The 18440-nt window shown below is 38.3% G+C and overlaps 1 protein-coding gene across 7 annotated transcripts in view; it reads right to left on the bottom strand.

Annotated features, from left to right (window-relative positions):
* Positions 1–18440, bottom strand: part of ZSWIM8 (zinc finger SWIM-type containing 8) — a 77842-nt gene that overhangs the window by 53469 nt on the left and 5933 nt on the right. For 6 of the 7 annotated variants that reach the window (XR_014026515.1, XM_081328352.1, XM_081328353.1 and 3 more), the window contains exons 2-5: positions 15291–15444; positions 10202–10296; positions 8277–8449; positions 3091–3198 (exon numbers count right to left, since the gene is read on the bottom strand). Coding sequence is in view for 6 of the 7 variants with exons in the window: in XM_081328352.1 (XP_081184478.1) it covers positions 3091–3198; positions 8277–8449; positions 10202–10296; positions 15291–15444 (530 nt within the window). In the remaining variant the exon portion in view is untranslated. Of the gene's footprint in view, positions 1–3090; positions 3199–8276; positions 8450–10201; positions 10297–11743; positions 11859–15290; positions 15445–18440 lie in introns of those variants that run through there. The other variant, XM_081328355.1, reaches the window with a different exon arrangement.

Raw genomic sequence — 18440 nt, 5'->3', positions numbered from 1 at the left:
TACTTACATTGTAGTATTTAATGTAATCAAGTATGAATGGGTTTTTTTGGGGGGGGTGTAATATGAGACTAATAAGCTATTCATGGAAATTAGGCATATGAAACCATTCTTCTTCACACAATTCAATGGTAAAGTATGAAACTTGCTAAGATTTGCTCTGAAAGATTTCCAGAGAAGGTTGGATACATGCATAAGAATTAATATTAGTCACAATCAGCTTCAGTATCTGAGACAACATCTGAGAGACTCTCCTCTCAGACCTGTTGCTATGGAACAGGCACAAGGGAGTAGGCTTCTTACAGAAACCTAGTTGGCTGCTGTTGGGGACAGAAATCCTTGCTCTTCTTTTCATACTAAAACATATTCACTGCTCGTTAGTATCTAAAGGTTTCTATAGGTATCTATAGGTCTTCAGTTTGGTTCTAATTTTAAAGTTCTGAACTGTCTGAAATCTCATTTCTCAGGGTATACCTCTTTCCACATGAGTTTTCCAATTAAAATTCAAAAATAACATTTACCTAAGCCACCCAGCATAACTCCTTAACTGATATACATTAGATATTATTTGTCTAACCAAGTTCTTCTACAACTATACTTTGTAAGCAAAATGGTAACACACATTTGTGTTAATAGTTTCCACCAACACCAGATTACTAGAATATTGCTACATCTGTATGCCTAATTAGAAATGTGAACATCCATCATTTAGATTATATGGCCTGAGAACAGTACTCTATCCAATGCTCATCACAATAGCTTGGTATACTCCCAAGACTACCGTATATACTTGAGTATAAGCCGAATTTTTCAGCCCACTTTTTGGGCTGAAAAATTCCACTTCGGCTTATACTCCAGTCAACAAAAAAACTTACCGAGGACTTGTGCGCGGCCGAGGCTTTGGTGCTTCCGGGATCGCGCGCACCTCTCCCAAGCCACCGCCGTCCGAGACCTGCAGGTCTCCGTTCCTCCGCGCCCTGCCTGCCTGCTTCTTTCAGCTGTCTGCCCATCAGCTGTCCATAGGGATGCTGCAAAGCTCTCCTTCTCTAGGCCTTGGACTCCCTCCTGGCTGAAGAGTAGATGAACCAAGCCAGCAAGGAGACAAAATGTTTCTGCAGCTGTTTTTCCTCTGAAGGTTTTTTTTGTTGTTTTTTTTTAAAGTAATCTCCGAAGGTTATGCCAGAAAATGGAGGACGCTGGGTCTTTGCAAGCTTTAGCTGTCTGCCTGGCTGCCTGAAGGCCGCCCTTTTCAGGCAGTCTGACAGACAGCTAAAACTTGCAAAGACCCAGCGTCCTCCATTTTCTGGCACAACTTTTAGGGATTTATTATTATTATTCCTACTACTACTATTACTACTACTACTACTTCAGGAGTAAAAAGTTGCAGAAAAAAATTCTCTCCTTACTAGCTTAGTTCCTCTACTCTTCCATCTGGAGCCAAGGTAAGATTTTAAAAAGGGATATTGGTTGGAAGGCAGAGGGAGAGTTTAGTTTTAGCATCTAAAAAAAGGGGGGGGGGGAAATCAGCGAGTACATCCCAACCAGCTTTTTATGTTTTTGTTATTGAAGAAATATGGGGGAGGGGGAGGGGTTCTGGGGTGGGTTGGGGAGGGGATAATATTGTAACTTCAATAAAAATTTTCAATAAAAAAAAGAAATATGGCTTTCTGGGGGAAGGTGGGGAGGGCGTTAAGGAAGGAAAGGGTTTTTGGAAGCTCGTCCTGAAGCTGCCTTTTGTGCAAGGGGCCTTTTCTCAAAGCCTAGAGAGGCAGCTTTGTTGCCTCCCCGTAGACAGCTGATGGGCGAACACCAAAAGCTCCAAAAGGCTAGGGAACTAGTCCCAGAACACCTTGGTAGGAGGAAGGGCAGAGGCAGAATTGGGAAAGAGGTAAGACAGGGTTTTCCTTCCCAGATGTTTCTCTTTGGCAAGACAGCCAGCTGTGCTGAAGCCCAGTATCTGGGGGTGGGGGAGACCTGAGGCAGGCGGGCTGGTGCTTGCATTAGGCCTCCCAGGATCCCAGAGGCTTGCAGAGCGCGGATCCAGCCTCCGAGGCATGCAGAACGGCGGATCGGCTTATACTCGAGTCAACAACTTTTCCCAGTTTTTGGGGGTGAAATTGGGGGTCTCGGCTTATACTCGAGTCGGCTTATACTCAAGTATATACGGTAGTTAAAAAAATAACTTAGAAACAGAACAAACACCCTGCAGAGGATGTTAACCTCCCTGTACAAGTTACCTTCAACTGAGCATTCATGCAGAGACAATACAGAAAGGGTCAAAGAAAGATCCTTGATAGTACAAAAACAGTGAAGTTATTTGCAGCTATGCAACTGAACAATTGGTTTGAGCTTATACTGCCTGCTTTCTGTTGAAACATTTTTTTCTAAGTAGGTAAACTATAGGTAATTACTTTTATGTAATCAAACAATGTATTCCTTTCTTCGTAACTATTCATGAAGCAGAAGCCAAAGACTGTCAGACAAGAAATAGCTGACTATAGATTAGAAGCATCATATTGAAAGACAGTAACAGTCTTAGCAGCTTTTAATAATCACTCTTATATGACTGGAGGGAATAAAAACTGGCTTCTAATCCAACAGTTAAAGATGTTCCTATCTTTCATTAGTCTGTTTAATTCACTGTGGAATATTCTGCTACATTTTCTGATCATTGGTTATGTTACATGATTTTATTCTGAATTGCCTTTTATTCTAGTATTCATCCCAAAATTTTATTGGGTTTTGTTCACAATCTGGTTTGGCATTAGAAGATTAGTAAAAGTGTGCAATGTATGTCAAATTGAAATATTTTGTGCAATTTTATAAAGTATAAATGTTAAACTTGAAAAATTAAACTCAAAAATCCTTACATGTTGCTCATCAAAATTATTAAACCACGTGCAAGTGGTAATTTACTCAGATCACTAACATTCCTAAATCTAAAGCATACAAATAGTATTCAAAAAGTATGAGAGAACACAATCTTTTCATCTGCATTTCAGCACACAAGGAACAACTTTTTCAAGAGAATTAAATACAAACACATCCATAGAGTATAATCTGGATTTACTCTCCACTTTTGTTGCTATCTACCTGTTGAGGGAGTTCACTGATGAGGTACTGTGCAAATTTCTGCAACTGGTCTCTTTGTAGTCGAGACAGGGACTCAGAGACAGGAGCTCGCAAGCAAACTGCAGATGCCTAGAGATAGAAGGAAAAATAAGATTATTTAGTTAACAGAATGTCATGTTTATTGTTAAATAATTCTCCCAAGGGCAGATAAAGCTGCATAAGAAGCCATTTTTGGAATATATATATAGTGTTGTTTATTAAAATCAGGCTTTGGTAAGGATGATTATCTATGAATCACAGCAAGATGGTAGACTATAGCCAAAATAAGATATATTGGTATGATTGACTTTGAGTACATTGATGCTCAATCAATATTTACTTGGAAACAGCATAGGTAATTCTTGATTTATGACAATTGGGTCTAGAATTCTGGTCACAAATCAGGTGGTCATTAAGTAGGTCACCATGTGACTTGACTCATTTTTACAACTGTATTTATTTAGAGTCACTACAGCAAAAGACATGTTCATTAGGCAAATCCAGCATATCCAATGAGCATTTTTTGACATTTTCTGCTGGGAAATGGCAAAAATAACAACCCACACAAATCACAGTCTTGTGACTGCAGGACACTGCAATTGGTGGTAAATGCAAATTGGTTGCCAAATCCCCAAAATGCAGTCACATGACTGGAAGAGGTAGTGTGATATTTTACAACAGTTAATAATGCTTTACAGTCTGTAAAACACACTTTCCAAGGCTGCTGTAACTTCCAACAGTCGTTAAGTGACCTGTTATTAAGGAAAGACTAGCTGGATGTATGGAGCAGAAGTACCCTACGGGCAGCAATGTATTATTGATTGCGGATTAACATGTTAACAAAAATAGTCTGAAAATTCATAAGCCACCAAATCAATGTGTTATAACATGACTTCCAGGAGGCTAGCATCAAAATAGTTCCTTTTGGTTATTTCACTCCACACAGATAAGTCATTCTGTTATTAGATAAAGAAATTCTTTATGATACATTCACCCTAAACAAAAATTTGGTTCTGCATTAGCATATAATAGGCTGAAAGCAGTTTCCTTCATGTAGTTTTTCCACAAAATTTAGCATTGGCCACCCAGTTTGCAATAAAAATCTATCTTCTAATCAACATTCTTGACATTCAGAGGATCCCAGACTTCTTATAATGATAGTTTTTAATCAAGAGCATTTAAAACCTTTTGTTTGTTATATGTGCTTCCAATATAATATATCTAGGAAAAAATATATAAGTAAAGTAGCTTTTATTATACAGCAACCATATAATATTTTGGAAACTCTTGATCTGGTCGTTATTCATTTGAAAACTATGGCTAATTGAAATAATATCTGTCCTTTCAACAACTTATGTCCAAATCCCTCATGTCATTCTCTAAGCTTCTTAAACCATCAAAGAAAAATTCTGCAAAACTGTAAATTTAAACTCTATAAATGAATCTTGGCCAATTCTTCTTCCCAGTGGATAAAAAACTGTTCTACAAAAAAAGTAAAAGAGTTTTCATTTGTATTTTCAGAAATCGAAACAGAGTTTACACAAGAACTGTTTTTTAAAGCAGATTACACACAAAAAAAATTCAAATGAATGCAGTCAATGTTTCCTCACTGCTTCCATGCAGATATAGACTCATCATACCTAGCGGTGTATTTACAAAGTTTATTACTAGGTAAATAAAAATGCCTGCCTATCCCATTATTCAAAGCCACAAAAATGTTTTCTATTTCATTTATATTGCTGTATTTTTATCTATTTAGATTATCCAACAAGAAGTGTTCTGATCAGCAGACAAATGAATTAAGAATACAGAATGAAAAATTACTTTAAAACAAAAGGAGTAAAATATCACAAAGTCATCCAAGTTAACTAGATATAAGAGAGCTAAACATAACTGAGATAATGCAAGGGCCACCAGGCACCCAAAAATCCTTTTGTCAACTTTTGTGATAATAGTGTTTTACAAATAGTAAGAAGCTGCCTGTCTCTCTTCAATTCATAAGTCTCTCCTGAAGGAAGCCTTCAGAAACAGAGGCGAAGAATCAAACAGAAGGAAATATTCCTTCATGTATGTTAGTCTCTTTCAAATGCTTTTTCTATTTCCCCTAACATCTGCTGACTGAACCATAAGAAAATTGTAGCTGAAAACTTTTGGAGGAAACTGGTTGCCTATCCTTTTGGAATTAAGCCAGAAACAGACTGGAAGCCTGTGAAAGGGGCAATATAATATTCTTTCAAGCACTTCACAACTGAAAGTTACAGACCATTTTAGAAGAAAGCCCCACTGTAGACCACAACCTGCTGCTTAGTAAGCTAGAAAAAGGTGGGATAGACAACATCACCACCAGATGGATCTGTAGCTGGTTGACAAACCGTACTCAGCAAGTAATCCTCAATGGCACTTGTTGTTGTTGTTAGCTGCGAAGTCGTGTCCGACCCATCGCGACCCTATGGACAACATTCCTCCAGGCCTTCCTGTCCTCTACCATCTTCTGGAGTCCATTTAAGCTCACGCCTACTGCTTCAGTGACTCCATCCAGCCACCTCATTCTCTGTCGTCCCCTTCTTCTATTGCCCTCGATCTTTCCCAGCATTAGGCTCTTCTCCAGTGAGTCCTTCCTTCTCATTAGGTGGCCAAAGTACTTGAGTTTTAGCTTCAGGATCTGGCCTTCTAAAGAGCAGTCAGGATTGATCTCCTCTAGGACTGACCGGTTTGATCGCCTTGCGGTCCAAGGGACTCGCAGGAGTCTTCTCCAGCACCACAGTTCAAAGGCCTCAATTCTTTGGCGCTCAGCCTTTCTTATGGTCCAACTTTCACTGCCATACGTTGCAACTGGGAAGACCATAGCCTTGACTATACGCACTTTTGTTGACAGGGTGATGTCTCTGCTTTTTAGTGTGCTGTCTAGATTTGCCATGGCTTTCCTCCCCAGGAGCAAGCGTCTTTTAATTTCTTGGCTACAGTCCCCATCTGCAGTGATCTTGGAGCCCAGGAAAATAAAATCTGTCACTACCTCCATTTCTTCCCCATCTATTTGCCAGGAATTGAGAGGGCCAGATGCCATGATCTTGGTTTTCTTAATGTTAAGTTTCAACCCAAGTTTTGCACTCTCCTTCTTCACCTGCAACAAGAGGCTCTTTAGTTCTTCTTCACTTTCTGCCATTAGAGAATGGCACTACATCCACATAAAGAGAAGTAAGTAGTGGGGTACCACAATGCTCCGTCTTAGGCCCAGTACTCTTTAATATCTTCATAAATGACTTAGATGAGGGAATAGAAAGGGGACTCATCAAATCTGTAGATGGCACTAAACTGGCAGAAATAGGCAACAACCCAGAAGACAAGCTCAGGATCCAAAAAGATCTTGACAAACTTGAAAAATGAGCCCTATACAACAAAATGAATTTTAATGTGGAGAAAAGCGAAGTTTTACATTTAGGCAGAAAAAAATCAAATATTAAGCGAGACATGGCTCAAAAACAGTAACTGTGAGAGGGACCTTGGAGTCCTAGTGGACAATCACTTGACTATGAGTCAGCAGTGTGCAGCAGCAGCAGCTAAAAAAGCTAATACAATCCTGGGTTGTATATCAGAGGCATAGAATCAAGATCACGCAAAGTATTAGTACCGCTTTATAATACCCTACTAAGACCACAACTGGAATACCGCAACCAATTCTGGTCACCATACTATTAAAAAGATGTTGAGACTTTGGAAAAAGTTCAGACAAGAGCAACTAAAATGATCCAAGGCCTGGAGACTAAAACATATGAAGAACGGCTGCAGGACTTGGGTTTGGCTAGTCTAAAGAAAAGAAGAAATAGGGGCGACATGATAGCAGTATTCCAGTATTTGAGGTGCTGCCACAAAGAAGAGGGGGGTCAAACTATTCTCCAAAGCACCAAAGAGCAAGGGAAGAAACAATGGTTGGAAACTGACCAAAGAGAAAAGCAACCTGGAATTAAAGAGAAACTTCCTAACAGTGAGGACAATTAACCAGTGGAACAGCTTGCCTTCAGAAATTGTGGACGCTCCATCACTGGAGATTTTTAAGAAGAGATTGGACAGTCACTTGTCTGAAATGATATAGGTTCTCCTGCTTGAGCAGGGGGCTGGACTAGAAGACCTTCAAGATCCCTTCCAGCTCTATTCTATTCTATGAAAATGAGAGCAACTACAATTTAGCTTATATTCGGTTTTTCATAACTTGTAAAAATAATTTGGCAACAAATGATGAGGGTGACTCTTCAGTTTGAGAACTGTCAGAAATCTAATTGTAAGTACAACAAAATTTTCATTGAAAATGTTAGCTCAGCTATACATATTTAGGGGATGAGGCTGTCACTAATACCAAAATATTACTTGTGATTTGTCCTAAACAATTGATTTAAAGATCTCTGTAAATTCATGTGAAACATGTTGATCCCTACAGAAAACCTCTATAATGCTCTATAGACACAAATTTCAGTAATATTTTTAAGTCAGAGTTCTGCTAGTTATTCTTAAATCTAACTGTATTCCTATTTCATTTATTATAAAAATCTTCCCATAGGACAGCAAATGGGTCACCTCAAAGTTACGAGTCAGTAAAACTTAGAGAAGAAAATACAAATTATATGTTAAGCCAAATTCTGTAGAACATGAATGTAAAATTGCTACATACCAAGAAAAACTACTTATTAAAGATAAAAACTGGGCCATAATGGTAGAATATTGCTTTAATTTTAATACAGTTTCTCAAATTTCTCAAGAACCCATTTATAATAATCAGCTTATGATGGAAATTGAGGACAGGGCTGTAAATTCTGTTACTGGACTAGCATATGTATATTTTATAAAGTAACTCATTTTGGTGGGCAGCCCAGTCTCATTTCCAGGTTTTTTAAAAATATGGAAATAATGCAGGTATTTTTTCTTCACCAAAACATATCAAAGAGTATGCATCCATTAGTGATTTTTTGAGGCAGATCACCTAACATGCAGCATTGACTGTTCCAAAGTAACTGTGTCTCAACATTCTGTGCTAAGCAGTATTAAACAAACACCTTTTTTCAAGTCTGAGTCAACTAATGAAACAGAAACTAAAATCAACAGAACTTTTCATTACTGAATACTTGACTTTTATGTTTTACTGTGCAATAAAACAACAGCCATATTTCAAAGCCTACATTGTGTATCCGAAAGAGACAAAGGGCTACCACATGGGCACACCATTTGGCCCCAGCTCCACAAGTACAGCTGCATGAGGTGATCCTGCATCTGTCAAACATTACTGCCACGTTGTAGGCTCCTTTGGGTGGCACTATCTGTGGAGGTACCACTGTGGCACTCAGATGGAAACCTGTTGGAGAGCAGGACAAAAGTTATGGTCTGACAGTCACTGAAGCAGAGCAAAATGTAGCTCAGATGTATAATTGAAATACTATTCAGTCAAACAGCCATTCTCTGCAATACTCAATCTTCCTAGTTTCAACAAAAAATTCAAATAATATACTTCGGCTATTTTCAAAGGATAGTTTCATAGTAAAAATTTGCATTTGGATAGAAGATGCTCATCTAAATTTAAACTAAAATCCTTTCTATTGACAACTACTATATCAGATGTTTTAAGCACTACGCACATTTGTTACCCATGTTTGCACATAATATAATGCAATCTTGGGCTAATATTCATGGCCCCCAAAAAAGACATTTGCAGTTTAATTTCACTTTCAATTAATGCAAGTTTTCCATTACATATAAACCAGAGACATCTTGTTAAAAATATCATTAAATTGTTTTAACCCACTATCATTATCTGAATGTAACAAGGCAGAATTCGTGTGGCCTATGAGCCAGAGGATATTTTTTCAGAGTTATTAGTGCTATTCATGTGGTACTAAGCCAAAATGTAGGCCACAATATTATCTCAATAGCAATATTCAATTTTTAAGGATAAGAAAAATGAATACTTAATTCAAAGCTATCTAATAAATCCATGGATGAAACTTTATCTCCTTATTTTGTGGTAGAACACACTGTTCCTTTTCTAAGACAAACACATTTAATGTTCTCAAGTACTGTAGTAGACATGTTTCATCTGTAACTAAAGTTTTCCAAACATATCTCTTAAAAGTTGAAAATGCTTTACATTCATGCAGTAGTAAAGGGTCCTAATTTCTCAGGCTCCCCAACTTAAAAGTACATAGATTAACAAACAGGAAGTAAACATAACAGTACACTGCCATAATAATTAAAGCAGTTATCAGCCTATGGAGATCAGCAACCACTCTGGGAGGCTTGCTTGTATACCTCAAACTACTGGGCTCTAAACAGAGCAAGTATAGTCTATGATGGGGGAATTTAATCCAAAACATTGCCAGGCCTAAGACAAAAATTAAATCTGATATACTTAAACTATATCCTACTACAATTACACAGAAGTAATTCAGTATAGTTAATATGATTTATTTCATGTATCTAACATGTTTCCCTTTTTTCAGCTATTAAAAATACAATTCATTGGAAACTTTTGGAATGGTTTCAAAAGCCTGATACGAAGCTTTGGGGGCTACAAAGTGATAATGCTCTAAATATGGACTTTAGCAACAATGAAAAAATAAAGACCGCCTCTGTTTCAAGATACATAACCAAGTTATAAACATGAACGTGGAGATGAAATATAAAGTTAAAAAATGACCTAGGAGTAGCCCTATTTGAAATAATTGCAAAAATATTTTAACTGATTTAAGTGTCCGCAAAAAATATTTTAAAGTCAATTATAGATTAAGACTTGCCCACCTCAAAGAGGATCCAAATAATCCTTTCTGTCATTTTGAGACATCTAAGAGGAAGAATTCACAAATGTCTCCCCAGCTAGTTCTAAGGATGTCAGGATATAGTGCAACTTTGTTTGCTGAGAAAGCATACTCAAATATATAGAATATGTTTAATACTCATCAAAATCTGCCTCAGACATTTTTTACATCTGACATGAGATTTTCAACAGCCGTGTAAGTAAAGTAAAGGAGAGCAGATCCTACACTAAGCAAGTGAATTAGACTCATTGATCTCTGAGGTCCCAATTCCAGTTTGTAAGATACAAACATCATACCTATCTGTAATGGGTCTTTAACAGCCCTCATTCTGAAGAGTTGCTCGCCACGTTGGAACTCATCTGCACTGCCATTTGCCAAGCATGAATATAACCTAAAAGAAATAAATCATTGTATTATTAGAATGATCTTCAATGGAGACTGACAAGTGCATTCCATTCCACAGACAATGCAGAAATTATGGGTAGATTTCAAAGAGTAAATTATATCACAGTGAAAAAAGGCTACATTAAACATAGAGGCAATTTCATCATATACAGATTCTTAATTGCAAGTCACAATTTGCAGTGTCAAATTGCCTCTTCTGTACAGCTATTAAACCCATAAAAGCATTTTTTACAGACAAAATAGAAAAGCATATACAACTCAAGACTGTTATACAGGGTCTATTTTTTTAAAATTTAAACACAGGCAATGGTAGGTTTAAAGCTATGAGTTTTAGTTCAAAGTTATACATTAAAAATCCATTCAAAACACACATATTTTCATTTTACAAGAGAATGAATATATTATAGATTATTAACTAGGCATGAAAAGCGTACATCTTACTATGCAGTTTAAGACATTTATATCCTGACCTTCTCTCCAAAAAAGTTCCATGTGCCTATTATAATTGTGAGAAAATAGCTGTGGAGTTTAAAAAACCTTCCTGCTTCCTTTCACCTAATAGCATAAGAAGAGAAAAGGGAGCTGTTCTCATTAAAAAGGCACCTGTTTCAAATGGAAATTTGCTTGCTGATCTCAAGAGCAGAGAACACTGTGGAGTTGATTTGAGAATATCAAAAGACAGAAGACAACTTCAAGAGTTGGGGAAAAAAGTTAAGAGATAGAAGAATAAGACTGGGAAAAAGGGACCCAAAGGTTCTATGGGAGAAAAGAATCAGCAACCAGGAATTATGTAAGTGTGTGCATGTATATATTATACAATATTTCTGAAAACTCCTCCACTAGGAGGGGGGAATAAAGAAAGGCTTTGGCAGCTGAAGAAACAAACTTAGAAGACATTAGCAATAAGAGACCCAATCCATTTGGCTTAAACTCACAATTCCTGGAGTTTGCAGAGTATAGAAAGCCTAATAGTAATAAGATGTACCCTGAATGGGGGACCAACACAGACAATAACAGAGAGAAATGAGATTAGATCTCCCCCAGCACCTTTGAAATGCCAGGCTGCCAGTGTAAGGAAGACCCAGGAGGATCTGGAAGGCTGGGCTGATTTAACTATTTGTCTACATGAATCATTATTCTATTCCATTGCAAATCAACCAGATCTTGAACTGGACAGGCTATAGAGTTGTAATTTCTCAAAAAATAAATCACTGGATTTAGCAGTTTCCTGGTTACCCAAATAGCCCCTGTGCATCCATACAAAAATTAAAATAGTCATAGAAGTCTAAATCCCGATTAGATAGTCTGTCCTTTAAAAAGGTAGATATACCCTGCTTATTTATTAAATTTATTTGCCGACCATCTTATTTCAAATGACTCTGGGCAGCTTACACATAACTGTTCACCACAAAAGTTGTGTATCAAAAACTTACACTCAGAGGTGTAAAATTTCGTCTATTTCAGCTTTTGTTGTTGTTGTTAGCTGCGAAGTCGTGTCCGACCCATCGCGACCCTATGGACAATGTTCCTCCAGGCCTTCCTGTCCTCTACCATCTTCTGGAGTCCATTTAAGCTCACGCCTACTGCTTCAGTGACTCCATCCAGCCACCTCATTCTCTGTCGTCCCCTTCTTCTATTGCCCTCGATCTTTCCCAGCATTAGGCTCTTCTCCAGTGAGTCCTTCCTTCTCATTAGGTGGCCAAAGTATTTGAGTTTTAGCTTCAGGATCTGGCCTTCTAAAGAGCAGTCAGGGTTGATCTCCTCTAGGACTGACCGGTTTGATCGCCTTGCAGTCCAAGGGACTCGCAGGAGTCTTCTCCAGCACCATAGTTCAAAGGCCTCAATTCTTTGGCGCTCAGCCTTTCTTATGGTCCAACTTTCACTGCCATACATTGCAACTGGGAAGACCATAGCCTTGACTATACGCACTTTTGTTGACAGGGTGATGTCTCTGCTTTTTAGTGTGCTGTCTAGATTTGCCATGGCTTTCCTCCCCAGGAGCAAGCGTCTTTTAATTTCTTGGCTACAGTCCCCATCTGCAGTGATCTTGGAGCCCAGGAAAATAAAATCTGTCACTACCTCCATTTCTTCCCCATCTATTTGCCAGGAATTGAGAGGGCCAGATGCCATGATCTTGGTTTTCTTAATGTTAAGTTTCAACCCAAGTTTTGCACTCTCCTTCTTCACCCGCAACAAGAGGCTCTTTAGTTCTTCTTCACTTTCTGCCATTACAGTGGTATCATCTGCGTATCTTAGGTTGTTGATATTTCTTCCGGCAATCTTAATTCCAACTTTTGATTCATCTAGCCCTGCCTTTCTCATGATGTGCTCTGCATATAAGTTAAATAGGCAGGGTGACAGTATACAGCCTTGCCGGACTCCTTTCCCAATTTGGAACCAATCAGTGGTTCCGTGTCCAGTTCTCACTGTTGCTTCTTGACCCGCATATAGGTTTCTCAAGAGACAAATAAGATGGTCTGGTACTCCCATCTCTTTAAGAACTTGCCACAGTTTGTTATGATCCACACAATCAAAGGCTTTAGCATAGTCAATGAAGCAGAAGTAGATGTTTTTCTGGAACTCCCTAGCTTTCTCCATGATCCAGCGTATGTTGGCAATTTGATCTCTAGTTCCTCTGCCTCTTCGAAATCCTGCCTGTACTTCTGGTAGTTCTCGATCCACATACTGCTGAAGTCTAGCTTGTAGGATTTTAAGCATGACTTTACTAGCATGAGAAATGAGTGCAATGGTGCGATAGTTTGAACATTCTTTGGCACTGCCTTTCTTTGGAATTGGAATGTAAACTGATCTTTTCCAATCGTGTGGCCACTGTTGAGTTTTCCAAATTTGCTGGCAAATTGAGTGTAGCACTTTTACTGCACTGTCTTTTAAGATTTTGAATAGCTCAGCTGGAATACTGTCACCTCCACTAGCTTTGTTGTTGCTCAGCTTTTCTAAGGCCCACTTCACTTCACATTCTAGGATGTCTGGCTCGAGGTCAGTGACCAACTCATTGTGATTATCTGGGACATTAAGCTCATTCTTGTATAGTTCTTCTGTGTAATTTTGCCACCTCTTCTTAATCTCTTCTGCCTCTGTTAGGTCCCTGCCATTTTGGTCCTTTATCATGCCCATTTTTGCATTAAACGTTCCCTTCATCTCTCCAATTTTCTTGAAAAGATCTCTGGTCCTCCCTATTCTATTGTTTTCTTCTATTTCTTTGCACTGTTCATTTAAGAAGGCATTCTTATCTCTTCTAGCTATTCTCTGGAATTCTGCATTCAATTGGGCATATCTATGTTTTTCTCCCTTGCCTTTTGCTTCCCTCCTTTCCTCAGCTATTTGCAAAGCTTCCTCAGACAGCCATTTTGCTTTCTTGCATTTCTTTTTCTTTGGGATGGTTTTGGTTGCTACCTGTTGTACAATGTCGCGAACCTCTGTCCATAGTTCTTCAGGCACTCTGTCTATCAGATCTAATTCCTTAAATCTATTTGTCACCTCTACTGTATATTCAACGGGGATATGATTTAATTCATACCTGAGTGGCCTAGTGCTTTTCCCTACTTTCTTCAGTTTAAGCTTAAACTTTGCAACGAGAAGCTCATGATCTGAGCCACAGTCAGCTCCTGGTCTTGTTTTTACTGACTGTATAGAGCTTCTCCATCTTTGGCTGCAGAGCATATAGTCAATCTGATTTCTGTGTTGACCGTCTGGTGATGTCCATGTGTAGAGCCATCTCTTGGGTTGTTGGAAAAGAGTGTTTGCTATGACCATCGTATTCTCTTGACAAAATTCTATCAGCCTGTGCCCTGCTTCATTTTGTACTCCAAGGCCAAACTTGCCTGTTATTCCAGTTATCTTTTGGCTTCCTACTTTAGCATTCCAATCCCCCATGATGATAAGGACATCATTTTTTGGTGTTAGTTCTATAAGGTGCTGTAGGGCTTCATAGAACTGGTCAATTTCATCCTCTTCAGCACTGGTGGTTGGGGCATAGACTTGGACTACTGTGATATTGAATGGTTTGCCTTGGATTCGAACTGAGATCATTCTGTCATTTTGAGGATTGTATCCCAGTATTGCTTTTCCTACTCTTTTATTGACTATGAAGGCTACTCCATTTCTTCTGAGGGATTCTTGCCCGCAGTAGTATACCTGATGGTCATCTGAATTAAATTCACCCATTCCTGTCCATTTTAGTTCGCTGATACCTAAGATGTCGATGTTCAGTCTTGTCATCTCTTGTTTGACCACGTCCAGCTTTCCTTGATTCATGGATCTTACATTCCAGGTTCCTATGGAGAAAAAATCTTTACAGCATCGGACTTTCCTTTCACCACCAGACACATCCACAGCTGAGCGTCCTTTCGGCTTTGGCCCAGTCGCTTCATTCTTTCTGGCGCTACTAGTACTAGCCCTCTGCTCTTCCCCAGTAGCATATTGGACGCCTTCCGACCTGAGGGGCTCATCTTCCAGCGTCATATCGTTTTGCCTTTTGGTACTGTCCATAGGGTTTTCATGGCAAAGATACTGGAGTGGGTTGCCATTTCCTTCTCCAGTGGATCACGTTTTGTCAGAACTCTCGGCTATGACCTGTCCGTCTTGGGTGGCCCTGCACGGCATAGCTCATAGCTTCATTGAATTACGCAAGCCCCTTCGCCACGACAAGGCAGTAATCCATGAAGGGGCTATTTCAGCTTATAAAGTTCAAATTTCAGATTTTTCATTATCCTTAATTAATTTAAATAATTAACCAATTTAGTGTGCATAATAAATTGGTTAATTAAATGAATTGAGCACAATGAAAAATCTGAAATTTGAACTTTATAACCTGAAGTAGAGGAAACTTTACATCTCTGAGATAGAAAGCTTTTGATGCACAACTTGAGTCTGAAAAAACTGAAAAGCTTAACTTACTCCTTGTTTGCAGGAAGTCAAAGCAAATACCATTTTAGTGAAAATAATAATAAGGGATACTACCTGATATCTTCTTCATTCTCTGGAAAGCTCCAAAAGGCAATACGAAGCTGCAGTTGCTCAGGCACAGGTGGGTAGACTTTTTCCACTACTTCAAATGGAATGTGAAACGCCACCTGCTTTGCTGACAGTTCCACCAATGGGATCACCGACCCATCTAAAGGAATGAAAAAGTATTGGCAAGTTATCTGAATTCTGCAGAATTTTATCATTAAGAACTAAGGCAAAAGAAAGAAAACTTCCTGGCTTTTCTAAGTGCAAAATAGCTTTTTAATATTTTTCAAGAAACTATAAGAAATAGTCCTATTCATAAAGATTAAGATGTCAAGAAAAAAACAATCCCTTTGTCTTCAATAAACCACTTGCTATAAACCAATCCTGAGTGCCGCGTGTAAGAGTGAGCGCCTGTTACTCGTCCCAGCTTCTGCCAACCTAGCAGTTCGAAAGCATGTAAAAATGCAAGTAGAAAAATAGGGACCACTACGGTGGGAAGGTAACAGCGTTTCGTGTGCCTTTGGTGTCTAGTCATGCCGGCCACATGACCACAGAGACGTCCTCGGACAAGTGCTGGCTCTTCGGCTTTGAAACGGAGATGAGCACTGGCCCCTAGAGTTAGAAACGACTAGCACGCATGTGCAGGGGAACATTTACCTTTACCTTTTATAAACCAATACTATAATAGCATGTTATAAAATCACTCTAATGTTGAACATTATCTATGGGGCATAAAAACTGTCTAACACAGAAACACAAAGCGTTTTAGTCTGTTTACTCAACTCCTACCAAATCAAAGATAAATCAGCAAGCAACACAAAACATACTAAGGAAAAAATGGAAAATAGAATATGCTTTTACATTAATCATACTGTCAAGATTACTCCCCAACTGTGTAACTATTTAAACAAATTACCAAATGTAGTATTTTTTCCCCAGTTAGCATTCACTAATCAGTCTTGAAGTACCGAGGTAGACATTTTATAGAAGTATTTAATGCTTATCTTCTTTCAAAAGATCCAGATAATATTCTGTTGCTGTAACATTAAAATAAAGTTAAACTCAATCTAGTCAGAGATCAGATGCAAGGCTTTCCTTAAGAGAAAAATATTTTGTGCTTTCAAAAATCTAAGTATTATTTCTAAGTACATACAACTAAATTAATCAGATGCGGTGCTGAATTTTAATGTAGTTAGTCTTTGGATATTCTAGAAGTCTTACCCTATCTAATTTTTACTTCTCTGTACATGTAGAACATTCTGTATAATTTTAGCCTGAATCTCCAATTGACTTTTGTCTTCATTAATTTCTTGGGAGCTGATGTATTACTTGAAAGCCATTTCTCTGAAATCAGTAATTATAGCATATCAGCATAATTTTACAGTTTACTGAGAAAACTGATCCACTTTTGCACAAAATTGTATCTTTTAGTTATTTTTGGTTTTTGTTATGTTTGGTTTTATTTTTGGCAAAACCAATTTATCTTCTTAAGGAAGGCTAAAATCTATAGACATACATCTTTATGCTACAACCTTAGCAGCATGCATTATAGAAATGATTTCATTTCCCCTTCCAATTTTGCATTTTATTCCCTGGAAAGGCAACATACATAGGAATCCTACCATTCTCAGACTCAGATTATGAGAATGACAGGTGGTAGTACCTCTCAAGTAGGTACACCACGGGAGAAGGCAGGGCCAGGGTATGTAAATTCAATGAACTTCTAAGGGAAAGAAGTTTGAAACAGGTGAAGCTGTGCTGCTTCAAAGGCCATAAATGGCATGTCTAAAAGGAGTCAGTATATGCGGTTTTTCAAATCACATTTAATTGCTTTCCTGTTATCAGTGGCCTATGCAATGATTTGGACAACATGGATAGCTATGAACTAATCAAGACACACAGCAGTGGTTTGGAGATATACTAGAGCCACAATCTCTGCTATGCATGCCTCACTTATCAAGGAACCACACATGAAAATGCTATTTGCCAAAAGCCAAACAGAAACAATCCTGCTAAACTACATTTTCAGTGGAAAGAGAAATAGGAGCTTGCTGCAATAGAACATTCAGGCTCCAAGCAAAGAAATGAAAAAGAAAACCAAGGTATCCTATTTAAAGCAGAGGATAAATCTTGCCACTTAGAGCCCCTACATAATTACATGGAACGAAAGTAGCCATTCTGGGGGGAAAAAACCAGAATATGCAGAGATGTTTGAAGCAATCCTCAGGTACAACACAGAGGATTTATGAAGAGTTTAAAAAGGAGCAGTCTGTCCAAGATGTGAGGAAAGTTGGAATACAACTACCACCCCTTAACATAGTTCTGAATGCCAGATTTGCTGAAGGGAAATTACTATTGTGTCAGGAATGTGTAAAATAAGACAAGGAAGGATGCAAGGCCAATGACAAATTTCATACTACATCTAAATTTAGAATTTGTACTACATCTTACACCTTAGCATTTATACACCTGTGCCATTTGTCAATTCTGAAGACATTTCTTTACAGTCTTTCCATCCTTCTCAATTTTTTGATTCCAGACTTCCATTTTTGGCCTCTCTCCCTATTGATGTGCAAAGCTTTTAAACTGCAGATATTACAAATAATGTTAGATAGGGTATATGCTTTGATTGGGGTAGGCCATTACTACCTTACACTGAATCCATAGCATTGTCCAATGGTTACATAGGAGAGTATGGAGAAATAGCAAGTGGCAGAAACTAATTTTAGTTGAACTCCCTTTTTCCCTTATCTTGTATCTTCAGCTTATTACTTGTTTTTTGCACACTGCGTAATGTTGCTTACCCTGAAAGGAAACAACACAATGGGTACTTTGTAAGGTTTCACATGCCTTAGTGATGTCTTTGCAAACAGCAATTCACTATTCTTGCACTTGTCTCTAAAACTGTTTGCCCTCTCAGCAATAGCTACCAGTGCTTTCTTTCTTCTTTGAGATATTAGCCTCATCATTATCCTATTTCATTATCTGCAACTCTTCTTGTATGTATTTTTTCTGTGGGGTAAAGAAGAATTTTTTAGCAATGTGCGATAAGAGAATTGTGCAGAGCTATCATTTGCTTTCAAAATGAGCACAATACCATGCACCACTGCATTTTTTCAAAGTTTTAAAGCCTGTGAAGAAAAAAAATCTCCATAAAGT

The sequence above is a fragment of the Vipera berus genome, assembly GCF_964194415.1.
Source record: "Vipera berus genome assembly, chromosome: 5".
In the NCBI taxonomy this organism is placed as follows: Eukaryota; Metazoa; Chordata; class Lepidosauria; order Squamata; family Viperidae; genus Vipera; species Vipera berus.
The sequence above is the reverse complement of the archived record's forward strand: the minus strand, read 5'-3'. Positions and strand labels throughout refer to the sequence as shown.